The sequence below is a fragment of the Geospiza fortis genome, unplaced genomic scaffold (assembly GCF_000277835.1).
Source record: "Geospiza fortis unplaced genomic scaffold, GeoFor_1.0 scaffold13, whole genome shotgun sequence".
Classification (NCBI taxonomy): Eukaryota; Metazoa; Chordata; class Aves; order Passeriformes; family Thraupidae; genus Geospiza; species Geospiza fortis.
This window is the reverse complement of record NW_005054384.1, coordinates 1,650,593-1,663,678: the sequence shown is the minus strand read 5'-3', so window position 1 is coordinate 1,663,678 and position 13,086 is coordinate 1,650,593. Positions and strand designations below refer to the sequence as shown.

Sequence of the window (13,086 nt, the reverse complement as noted above, 5' to 3'; positions counted from 1 at the left end):
CCTGCTGAAAGGAATGCTGCTAATGAATTTAGCATACTCTTCCTTAGTGAGGGACTCAGGGAAGAGCGCTAGATTTCAGAAAGTGTCAGTGAAAAATCAAAACACTTTCTGAAGCTGGCAAAAGCAGCATCAATTTCCTGCTGCCCTGCACTGTGGAGAAGGATGTGAATACATTTACAAATCCCCCCTGGGCACTCTGTGTGCCTTGTCACTGTCCCCTGCCTGGACAGAGTGGGGTTTTTTTTGTCTGTCACTGTCTTTAGTTGCTTGAAATGCTTCTACCCCTGTTACCCCTTACACAAACAGGTAAATAATATTTGTTATTGCTGAATGTTTATTATTTATTTAAATTTATTTATTTATTAAAACTATTTAAATTTATTTTATTTATTTAAAAATATTTATTATTTACTCCTTATAGAAAACTGAAGTTCAGCTTTCTATAAGGAGTAAAATTCAGGCACAGAGGGAGACACATCCAGCCCTTTCCTCCCCACCTCCAGGTTTCCTTAGCAGGAACCCCAGTTAGTTAACACTGCATCCAGCAGTAAAATCTAAAACCAGGATGCAAAGAAGTGCAGATTTGCATAAGCTAAAATGCAATATAATTGGTGCTAAGGGTCGTGCTGGACAACTGCTCTGAATGCAGAGAGGTCCTGAAGGAAACAGCATTCTTAAAATTGTTTTATTAGCTTATTTCTTACACAGGAGTGAATACTGGAGTATATACAACTCAGAGAGCTTCAAAAATAAATATCAATAAATACAGAGTGGCTTGAGAGAGGCAAAGGGGACAACAGTCAGAGTGGTGGGGAATCAATTTAATTTATTTTGTGTTCAAACTGCTGCACTTGTAGGGTCTGGCTGTCCATTTTCTGCATTAGTTTTTTGCTGTCATCTTTTCTACCAGCTTTTGGATGCCCCAACCTGCTTAACATGAAACTGAAAACATTACAGAGCAAAGCTGCTGCCAGCTCAACCAAAGGCAGTTTTTCTCAGAGAAATTCTGGTTATCAGTGCACTGAGGCTGGAAAATCCCCAGGGATCATTTCAGAAGTATCACTTACTCATGCATTCATGTGCATTTTGGTGTTTATCTCCAGGCAAGATGTCCAACAAGCAGCAGAACTCGTGTTTTGCTCTTGGTTGTGCTCTGAAGCAAGTCCCAAAGCAGAGGGCAGCAGGCACATTTCAGCTGGCTCCACAGGATGTATTTCTGCCAGGAGTTTCCCATTTGTCAAATCTCTGGCTGGAGTGAAGATACAAATAGGGGAGTAATGGGTCAGAACAGCAAGGTAGACGCCAGGAGATGCTGTTTGAAAATTTAGCACCAGGAGGGAAAGTTGTGTGGGAGTGAACAGGGTGAGGTTTGAGAAGAAACAGATGAAAAATGGCAAGTCACACAGCAAGCTAAACAGTTTTTGTACATTCTGCAGGTCAGCAGTGAGAGGCATTTTTACTGAACGCACAGTGAGCCCTGAGTACATGGATTTTTTTAATTTTTTCCCCTGTTGTTTTGTTCTTCCGTAATACTTTTGAAAGGGGAAGGGTGGAGAGAGAGTGTCCTTATCTGACATTGCTGCACCCACCAGGGAATGGTGTTACCTTGTAATGTCTTCTGCTTTCTGTTTAGGCTGGAGTTACAGCCTGTGCTCTGCCTGGGGACAATTTTGGGGGGTTTGGGGGGACACATGACAACAGTAACATTTTCCTAATCAGTAGACAATAATCATTCCAGCCATTATTGGCTTTCCTGTGCATCCTTTTCTCCTTAGCCCTTCCCCCTCCATGATTTCTAAAATATCCACATCATTAAGTTGCTTCTCTTTTGGTTTCCATATGATATTGTGATCTGCCTCAGGGTGGGACTGGTGGCTTCAGGATGAGTGGAAAAGAGCACCAGGCTCTAGAATATCTAATTTGCTCTAATGATGCAGCTCTGCCTTTCTGGGAAAAGGTGTTCTGGGTTTGTTTTTTTTTTTTAATAACCTGAGGGATTTTGTTACTTTGAAACTTTTATTAGGAAATGACATGGCAGGACATGTGAGCTGTTGACGTGCCACATAAATTGCATTGTTTTCATGAGGCTGCCATGCTACAAGATGGGGAAGACAAAGAGTAATTAAAAAAAAACAAAACCGTGTTCATGACTGATAGAATCACGTTGTACACTGGCATCATTCTCCCCATGCTTGGGATTGCCACCTGTAACTGCTGAAGGACAAAAGTGCATCTGTCTCAGAAATGGTTTCTCTGTTATAAAAGCTGGGCCCTTGTCATTCACAGAGCTCCTGACTATCAATATCCTTTCAAAATAAAGCTGATGGCAGCAGGGAAGTTCTGGGTGAATTTTTTTGTTGTTATTGAGACAATTTTGTGGATTTTTTTTTTGTTTTTCAAAATAAAATATTTATAAATATTTTAAACTGATTTTAATTATATAGTATTTCATTATACTTAAGGATAAATACCATTATATTTGTCTTATTATTATTATTTTATCTATGTTCTTATTATTCTTTCCTTCTTGAAATCTTACTTAGCTTTCCTGGTTTAAAATATTTCTTTTTCAGAGCAGGCATGAGTATATATTTCTTTCTTTCAGGATTCTGAGACATGACCATTTTTGGTCATATTCCCAATTAAACTGTTGATACTTCAGGCCTAATTGAAGAGGGATTTTACCGTTAATTGTGAAGGATGTTTATTCTGAAGTCTGGGACACCAGTGGAGGTTGCTGTGAACTGCTGGGCTGGGGTGAAAGGGAAGATTAAAGAGGAAGTGGAGTTTATTAATAGACTCCTGGCTGACAATGGCTTTGCAGTGTGCAGGGGGTGACTTTTGCTGCAGGACTGACTGGTTATAAGAGATGAAAGAGCATTTGAGATGAGAAACACAGCAGAGAAAGCTGTACAAGTCAATAATAAAGCCCTGCACATACTGTTACCCTTTTGTGGTTTTCACTTTCTTCATCATGCACTTAATTAAAAAAAATTTAAAGCATTTTCCTAAATTTTTTTTAATTAAACATTTAGGTTGAATGAGATCCAATTATGTGATAATTCTGGGGAGTCACAAGTAGCTTTTTGATGCTGTTGTAAATATTTGGACTAATTATAAATGATGATAGTAAAGGGTTTGTTTGTATTCACATTCTGGAGGTTTCTTGAACCAAGTGACAGAAGCATTGCACGAAATTGTAATCACATTGAAAGTGTCATGTCAAGGTAGTTGTGCTGGCATTTCAAAAACACTGGAAAATTGCATGAGAGACAGGAAATATTGTTGGTTTTACTCGACTATCTAATACCAAGTGGTGTTTTGTTTGCATATCAGCTAAAGGTGACTAAAACTCTTGTATTTGCTTGTCAGAACAAGCTGCTTGCTTTTTTTTTTTAATTTTAAAAGTCAAAATTTTTGACTTCAGATTTTCAGTATCTCTTCATTCAAAACATAATTCTGAAGCTTTTTGTATTTAAGTGGTGTTGTGCCTTACAGTGGGCAAGTATTTAGTCATGAGAGATGGTTTCTTTCCCCAGTGTGAAAATCTGCTGCTCAGCTTTCTTGCTGCTTTCAAACTCAGTGTGTCATGCTGACTTCAAAGGCTGAAGCTTGAAATTCTAATATATTACATTCTAATATATTACATTCCTTCTACTTAAAATATCTGCTTCACCACCTCCATAAAATTGAGTGAATACAAATACAAACCAAGTATTTGTCAGATTAAGATGTCAGAGCAGTGGAATTATTCTGAGAAAGTCTTAAACCAAGGGGTTTTTTTTCACCCCAGATCTCACTTTAAGACAGATAGTTGCAGAATTTGTTACAAATAAGCCTATGAAAAAGACTACAAATCAAAAAAGATTATGACAAACAGAGTTATTCAATAAGTGCTATCTTAAACAATGTGTGGATGGAAAGTAAAGTGGGGATACCAAAGAGCAGCGGCGATAATTTGTGTGTTTTGGATGTGGTGACTCTGTGGAAGCTAATCACAGGGGAAACTGCTAAGCAGGGCAGCAAATTGAGCATGGTTGCAGATGATGATAAGAATTAACAGCTGATAGGAAGTGGTGGAGAGCTCAGAGGCAGCCTGGGCTGGAGAGGAGCACTCTGAGCTGGAACAGGGAGTGCACAGTGAGCTGGCAAATTCTGCTGAGAAAATGAGCACTTGTATCCTTTCAAGTCATGGGATGATTTCAGGATGCTTCCCAAAGGTTGCAATTGCTAATGAATTGAGCAGCACTCAGCATGGGTGGTAATTTACTGGAGACAGCTGTTAAGGACTGCACTCCATAAAAAGAATCAGAGCTGCCAAACTGACTACCAGCTTGGATATGTGGTGTATTTGTGGGGCAAAATGTGCTTGTGTCACTAAGGAGGTTCTGCAAGGAGCTAAGATTTCAAAGAAAATTAAAGAAATTTTAAAAAGTAATAAAAAAATATATATATATACATGTATGTATACACACTAAGTCAAATGAATAAGTATATACCCACTAAAAGCAACACTGCCTTTGCACATGATTTCACTTGGTATGTCAAATACACCTCAAATACAAATACATAATTTCACTTGGCATGTCTAATGCACCAACAAATACACTGTTCTAGTTAGCTTTGCTAACTGCATCTGGAGTTTGTTCCTCAGAAATGTATAAAAACTCTGCCCTCAGCACCAAAGATCACCGAAGTTTGTCTCTTGAACTGACTGATGGATTTAGAGCTCAGCACAGACTTTGGTTGTCTTTGTGCATGGAAGAAGGAAGTAGCAGAATACTTGTGGGGCACTCAATGGGCACTAGCAGGTCAAAGAGCTGCTGCTTCTTTGTAAAACAAGAAGAGAACAGTGAATGTGGGGCAGTGAGCTGAATTAGAACCTCAGAAGATAAGCTGGCTGCAAGGCAGCTCTAGTGCAAACAGAGCAGGCTGTGCTTGCTTTGGAAACAGAGATTTTGTAGGTACAAATTTGATCTGGTACACTTTTGACTGCTCTGCAGTGTGACTGAAATGTAGAGAAATATTCAAATTTATATTATTCATGTATATATGTAAATGAGAGTATTTGCCCATGGTAAATTTGAATATGAAAGGGTTATGAAAGTCACTTTCCAGAGCTAGTTTTAACTTCAATGGACGTGTTATTAAAGGGAGAATTTTTTAAACTGTTTTATCATGGCCTGTTCAGCAGTTCAGCACTGCTTTTATAGGAAAGGTTTCATTTGGCACGTCAAACTTTCAGGATGTTAAGCACTGCTTAACAAAAAAAAAAAAAAAAAAAAAAGGTTTTCTTAAGTACCAAAATAGCTAACCAAGTTTCCTTTTGTGCTAACAATTGTGTTTTAATTTGATAATGCATCTTTTCTAACAATTCAGCTGATATGTTTCATAGAATATATATCAAAAGGTCATTTCAAGAGTTGCATTTGAAAGAAATGAATTGAGGGCTGAAATCGAGCATGCTTGAGCAATAAAGTTACCATTTGGAACATCTTGTTCACATTTGCAGTAGATCTTGTTCTTTGTTTAGTGAGCCTTTTATTTCTACAGCTATTCCTAAAGACCATTGTATCAAAAATAATAGCTTTGTTCACAAAATTATAAATTATTTGAAGCTATAACTATCAAATTGCTACTGGGAGAAGTTCCATAGCAGCACCACCAGGATGCAGTTAACAACAATTGAGCTTGTTGATGCAATTTCATTCCCATTTCAACCATAATTTCCTCATTAGGTTTGTATTACACCTGTGTTCAGCCTCCATCTTTTAGGAGACTTCAGTTCATGTGCTGTTTTTCCTTTTCCCAGGTGGTTTCTCCCAGGGAGTGGCAGTGAGAATGAATGGACACATATCAAACACCCCTCCCGGTGGATATGGAAGTTACTTCCCTCAAATGAAGTAAGGTTTTGCCTTTGACTTGCCTTTTATGGACAAAATAGTGTTGTACCTCCTTCTTTAGGTTTTCATTTCAGATAGAGCTGCAGTTAGTAGGTCCCATTGGAGTTACAAAAAGGCTTTTTCTGTAGAAGAAATAACTGTGCAACCAAAGTGACAGATATTTTTGTGTTCATGTAAGGGAAAACTGTGTTCCTGCATGGACTCATCTGGAACAGCAAAATAAATTGCTGTAGCCATAACATCCTTATTATGTTACTCAGAGAGGCCTTTGTGTGCCTGAGATGTTTAAGGTTAGCTCCGAGTGAATGCATTTTTATGCATAAAAGATGAGGCTGCCTCTCCCATCTGTGAGAACAGACTGTTTCCCAGGAAAGAGAGCTGAGCAACTGCTACCTGAAAGTGTTACCTTGCCTCAGATAAGAGGGTGATCCCCGTATCAGGGGCATGGCATAGACTCACTCACAACAGTAATTTACCCATCTGATGCCAAAGAACACATATTCCTGTGTGGAACAGGATATCTGTGGTGTCTTTTTTTCTCATTAAGGTGAACTCATATATCACTCATTTTTGAAACACCTGTAGTCATATTGCCTTTTTGTTTGTGTAAGACAATGCCAGTCATTTTAAGTTTTTCATTAAAAGCAGTTAAAATTGTTAAAAGCAATCAACACTTGTGTATGCAGGGAAAAAACCCCAATTCTTACCCAATTCTTTGGCATAGTCATTATTATTATTATTGCTATTTTTATCATTATTATAATTGTGCAGTGAAGTTTGTTACTGGACTGAAGGTGGTATTTATTTGTATACCACACTCCAGTTGTGCACAAAGTTGTATTAATGCAACAAAAGAGAGCTCAGGCCTGCAGCCTAAGTGAAATATTCTCTCTCAAATTAATGGTGTGGAATAAATATCCAGTATCATTCCCTCTGTTACTAATGCTGTAGGTATGTGTAGTAAGGGGAGGGTTTTTTTCAGTGCCTGCAAATACATCTATACAGAAGATAACCAGAAATGTTTTCTTCCAGTGGCTATGGCTCCCCAACGTTTGCTCAGGCAGAGAGGGAGCAGAATTCAAGAACAAGTGCAAAAGCTCTCTATGGTAAGGTGGCAAAAACTCTCTAAACTTCTGTGCTAAGTTGCTGTTTAAATAGTGATTGTGGTGTGGTGGTGGAAATATTTTACACATATTAATCTGAAAGTGTTTGTACATACACATGGGTGTGTCTGTCAACTGAACTGAAAAAGAAAGTGGTTTTATTCCTACTAAAGCTAACTAGAAAATGCTGTTTCTTAAGAAGAGAGCTCCCACCTGCTCATTTTCCAGGCAGCATTCATCACAAATCTCAGAGTGATCCTATAGCTAAGTTATGCACCAGGGAGTGGGCATTCAAGGGTTTAGCTGTGCTTAAACCCTTGTGGGGTTTTATTCCTCCTGTACCTCCCTCTGCCTCCCCAGCTTCATCCCCTGCTACCAGACAAGGCACTTACAGCATTCTTCTGCTTTGACACAAGGATTCCTAATATTCAACCTAAATATTGAATCAATCTAAGTTCAAGTTTACTTTGTTTTAGTGCTGTGCTACCAAAGTCAGTCTCTTGACATAGTGCTGAAGGCAGGAACCGAAACTGAGGAAAATTCTGAGCTGATCATTGTAAAGAGTGATTTCTGCATCATGTGTGGCTTCACTCAGCAAACTGATTGCAAGTGTTGACAGAAATAGTAGGTGGCAACAGAAACCAGCAAGGGGCATTGCCAAAAACTCTTAGCAGATTATTTCTTTATGAGATACTATAATTGTTGTGATTCCTTTTTCATTTTATGTCATCATCATAATTTTTCAGGAGTGTATGGTTTGAACATTGTGGCAGTATCAGCATCTTAACTGTGTCCTTTAATCTTTGTGAGCTTTTAAAATATCTCTCTGAGCTTTTTCATATCAAATATTGTGGGATGGTCACGTGTCAGGAGAAGATGGGGAGAAGTGAGTAAATTTGATGTGTGTGATGGTGGTTTTTTTACTTCCAAAGTACTTAACTAAATTCAGGTACTAAAGGAAAATGCTTGCCATGAAACTGCTGGGTGGTGGCTCCTGTAAAGGGAAATGTTGTCCTTGTTTCACTTCTGTGGCTGGTAGATATATACAAAAAGATAGTTGCAGTTGCCAGGAGCTGAATGAAATAGAGGAATCAGTTATTTTGGAGCTCCAAGTGGATATGTATTGGCACAGCTTTTAGAGTTTGCACATTTTACTACTTCTGCTCTGTTTTTAATACATAAAGAAGTAGGGTGTTGCTATCACCACATATATGAGCTGGAGAAAACAAGGAAAGAACCTAAATTTTTCTCAAATTCAGGGCAATTTTTCGAATTTTTAGCAACAAATTCAGTATTCTGCTGCATCCCACGTGCATCTTCTTCCCTTGTAATGTTGAATTTTTTGTGCATACTGCCCAAACAGGGCGAAAAGCAACTGAGTGAAATTGGAAGTTCTAAAGAGTGTTGAAAATGCTCATTGCAAAGTATTTTATTCATAATTAATAACTAACAAAATTATTTTATTTGAGAATATTGAGATTGTAGAGCAGGAAGAGAAATCCTACAGAGCAAGAGGAAGCTGTCTTAGCTTCCTTTTTATATTTTGTTGTTTACATATATTTTAAATGTATGTATACTATTTAGGTTAATACAGAAAGTTCATGTGTTTAATAGATTCATTTATACTAGAAAAATATATGTAATTTTACTGTAAAATGGACTGTGTTTTTTTTTTTTGTTTGTTTTTTGTTTTTTGTTTTTTGTTTTATTTTACTAAAATATGACAACATGAGGTCAGCAGCAAATTTTCCCCATCAAAATGTTCCTTTTCTTGGAAAACTTAAGAATCAATTGGACTGAGCCCCCTATCCCTAACTATCAACAAGTAAATAGGTGCCTGGGCTCCTAGGTGACCACTTGATATTGAACTCAGTTTCTTCCAAGCACTGTAAAGGCTAGATAAAAATAAAAATAATAAAATTAAAGTAATAATAACATCAAGAACAAATTATTATTATTATTACTATTATTATTACTACTACTACTACTACTATTATTACTATTATTAATACTTGTTGTTATATATGTAGGCATGTTTGTGTCCTGGCATGAATTTTATGTCTTTGATGCCATTGCTGAGGTGATTCATGAATATCCAGCCCTTCAGCCACCACACAGAAGGCTGGCCATAGTGCTGTGGGAAAGGAGACTGGAATATTATTGGTGTTACCAATCATTGGTGTCCAACTATTAAATATTGTTATTATTGGTGTTCAGCTCAAAGCCAGACCGGAGCCATCACTATCTCTAACGTGCCTGTCTGACAGTGAAAACTTCCTTGCAATTGCCTTTTTTCCTGTGTCAATAATCCCTTTGTTTTCACTCATTTCCTTCCTGAAATGAGCTGTTTTCTATTTGCATGACAAATCTCTCTCTGAGGCTAGGGAAGGTGCTCTCTGCACATTTTTATGGGGTTTATTTCATTGTTTGCTTCCTGTTCTCTCCATCTGAGATGGATTTTGGCTCCTGCCGTCATCTGTTGTTCTAGCATTGGCTCCTCCATCTGTCCTGAGCAGTTCTGCCTGTGGGGAGAGGAGCTGCAGTCTCAGGGCTGTGCCGGGGCTTTGCCAGCCCCTGACACAGCGAGGAGCAGCCTCATTCCTCAGGAGAGATTGACCAGGATTTTGGTCCTTAAATTTGGATCACTCCAAATTGTCAGATTATTGTACAGAACTGAATGATGTTGCTAAAATTGTCTTCTCACAGCACATTAGAATTGACTGAGTGTTTTGTGCACTGAGTTTATACTCTGGTGGCTGTGATTTGGAGCTGGAAGTGAAATTGCCTGTGTATTGTATTTGCAGGGAGTGTCATGGCAGGGAGGAATGATGAATCTGACTCCATGTTCTCCGAAGGCTAATTTATTACTTTATAATACTATATTATATTAAAGGATACTACATTAGACTATACTAAAGAATACAGAAAGGATACTTACTGAATGCTAAAAAGATAATAATGAAAACTTGTGACTCTTTCCAGAGTCCTGACACAGCTTGGCCCTGATTGGCCAAAGAGTCAAAACAACTCACAGCAGAATCCAGTGAAACAATCACCTGTGGGTAAACAATCTCCAAACACATTCCACATGTGAGCACAACACAGGAGAAGCAAATGAGATTAGAATTATTTTCCTTTTCTCTGAGGCTTCTCAGCTTCCTAGGAGAAAAATCCTGCGCGAAGGGATTATTTCAGAGAATGTGAGTGCTACTCCTGTGTGTTTTTGCATTGCTCATATGCCTCATTCAGAGCAAGATCTGCAGCATAACAAATTCAAGGAAACCTCAAGCAGCTTGTGAAAAATGCCAATCACTTGTTTTTAAAAGTTTAAAAGTTTAATAGTGATAAAATGGTTCTAAAAATAGTTATATATTTAGAGTAATAAAAATTTGGACAATTAGGGTTTAGGACAATATGAGACAATAGAAACAAAGAGTTATGGACAGTCCAGGTAGCTCTTTCTGGGCAAAATAAGCCCGAAAAAGGACACAAGTTAACGGAGGATTAACCCTTAAAAACAATAGCCTGTTGCATATTCATACACCTCATACATGATGCATAAATTCCATTCAAACACAGGATTCTGTCTGGTCAGTGTCAACTTCTTCATCTTAATCCTAATGGTGTCTTCAAGCCTGAGCAAGGCGGGAAGAAGTTCATTTCTTCTGATAAGGGAGCAAGAAATTATTTTTTTCTGAAAGATTTAGGTGTTCTGTGACTGCTATCTCGATGAGAGTCCTTTCTTTAAAAAAAGTATCTTAGATAGCAGAGTTTCTATTTTAACATTATGTTACAACCTAGAACTATTTAACACACTACTTAAGAAAATTAATACAGCATAACTTTCTAACATAACACATATAATATTCATTTTAATCATAAAATATACATTTTTCACAAGCTCACAGGCAGGTAAACGAGTGCACTGAAGGAAGCCATCCAGGTAACATCCTTGCAGTGTTTCGGTTCTCAGATTAATTTGACAATTGACTTCTAAACAACACACTTCCTTTGACAGCCACTTCCACACAGCCATCAGAGAGAATCTCCTGGCATTAATCTCTGAAAGTGGTAGTGTTTGCTGCCCTGAAGAGGAAATTTGTTTTGAACTCGAGTTCTGACCTTTGTCCCTGGATGTTTAAGTCACATCTCCTGCACTTTGCTCTGCCTCAAGCTGATTTTTTTTTTGCAATTTATTCTTAAAGGGTATCAACCATCAGCCCAATGCAAATAGATGGTAGTAAATTAAGTATTGGGCTTTTCTGCTTGATCATGTGTGGAAATATTTTATGCTGTCATTCCAGGATTATTGGGACAGATTTTGGAGGAGATTCTCAATCCCTGGCCGCATGGATTGCCATCAAATTTCAGAGCAATCTGCAGTCCTGTTGATCTGTGTCATGGACTGGCTCGTAGAGCTTTTGACTTGGCTGAAAGTCTTTGGTTAAGAGTTTTCTTTTTGTTTTCTGGTGTTTTGGATGTTTTCAAAAATGAAAATAAAATCGGTAGTTTTCAATCTCTGTTTGAAAACAGAAACATGATTTGTTCCTGATGATCGGTGAATTCAATAATTTCACACAACATGAATTGCAGTAATATCTGTCCACATCAGACATCAGGGAGAGTACTAGTTTCTGTGGATCAATGTTCCTGTTCCTCTGGAAGCTTCAGTAGCTAGTAGATCTTACATTCAGGACCTATAAGAGAAATGCTGTGCTGCTTTCCACTTTATTGCCTTTGTGTTGTGAGAGATTTTACTTTAATCAGATTTTTCTGGGTTGCATTTGCTATAGATTGTGCTTAAGAATTTAACTTAAGTGTCTTCTACGATGATCCTCTCTTATTTTTTTTTTACCTTAGCAAAGGAAAAATCCTTCATCTAAATGGTGCAGCATATCAACAGAGTTTGAGCTAACCTGTTGTTAAGGCTGCACTGTACTTTAGGTGATGGGTGTAAGAGCTGCAATGAGTAGAGTACACAGGGAAAAACTCGATAATTTTGATAGTTTTATTTATGCTTTTATAGTTTTATTCTTCTTTTCATAGTTTTATGCATCATATCTGGAAGTCTCTATTGTAGTATTTCACTTCAGCTTCAATAGCCTGTTCATGCATGAAGGGACCTGTGAGAGGCTGAGATTGATTGGGAGGATGAGGAGAGTGAAACAGAGCACACAAAACATTATTTTGTTTTCAGTGTCAGGGGTTGACCCCAGCCAGCATCCCCATTTGCTTGCTCATTCCCTCTGTCTCCTCTCTGCAGCAGAACAGGGGGGAGAATTGGAAGAGAAAAAGCAAGGAAAAAACCTGATGGATCAAGACAAAGATGGCTTAATGGGTGAAGGAAAGAACAGGGAGGAAAAAGGACTGAATAGCACAAAGAGATTTATTCACAGTCTTCCACAAGAAGAGCAATGGCCAAACTATCTGGGCAAGGAGTCTTTGGAAAGACTACCTGCCAGTTTTATTGCTGAGCAAGGATATTAAACAGTATGGAATATCCTTTGGATCAGCTGTCCCAGCTGAGTCCCCTCTCAGCCTCTTGTGCACCCCCAGCCCACACACTGGGGCAGCAGAAAAAGAAATTTAGAGAAGACTTTGACACCATCCAGCCACAGCTAAAATATCTCTGTATTATCAGATCCAAAATCATCTTCATCCTAGCCAGACCCACTGCATTCAGCACATCAGCAAATTCTGTTTCTCCTTTTCAATAGCAGAGCTTGTGTTACTTGCATTTGAGGTTAGTGTGATAAGTTAAGTGATGCTTTAAGGTTTGTGTAAAAGCAGATTAATATTGATAGGTAATAATCTGTCACTTTGATATGTGAAAAAGTTGAGAGATGGAAGCTGCATTTCCTGAAGAATGGCAATGGGCACCTCTGTAGGAAAAGAAAAAGTTTTATACAGATGAAAGAAGCTGTGAGAGTCACCAGCTGAGATCTCTCTGACTGGGAAATGGGAACACAGAGGTGCTGCAGGAGGGAGCAGCAGTCTCTTGTGTCATCTGTGGAGGAGGACAGAGAACAGATTTGCAGGCTTTTATCAGCTTTTCCAGGAGCTCAGGGCAGTGGAGCACT

General features: G+C 38.3%; 1 protein-coding gene across 1 annotated transcript in view; it reads left to right on the top strand.

Moving 5' to 3' along the window:
- EPS8 (epidermal growth factor receptor pathway substrate 8) overlaps positions 1-13,086 on the top strand; it is a 127,540-nt gene that overhangs the window by 69,696 nt on the left and 44,758 nt on the right. Inside the window, 2 exon segments of the mRNA XM_005425301.2 lie at positions 5,813-5,903; positions 6,936-7,009. Of these exon segments, the coding sequence (XP_005425358.1) occupies positions 5,842-5,903; positions 6,936-7,009 (136 nt within the window). The 5' untranslated portion in view covers positions 5,813-5,841.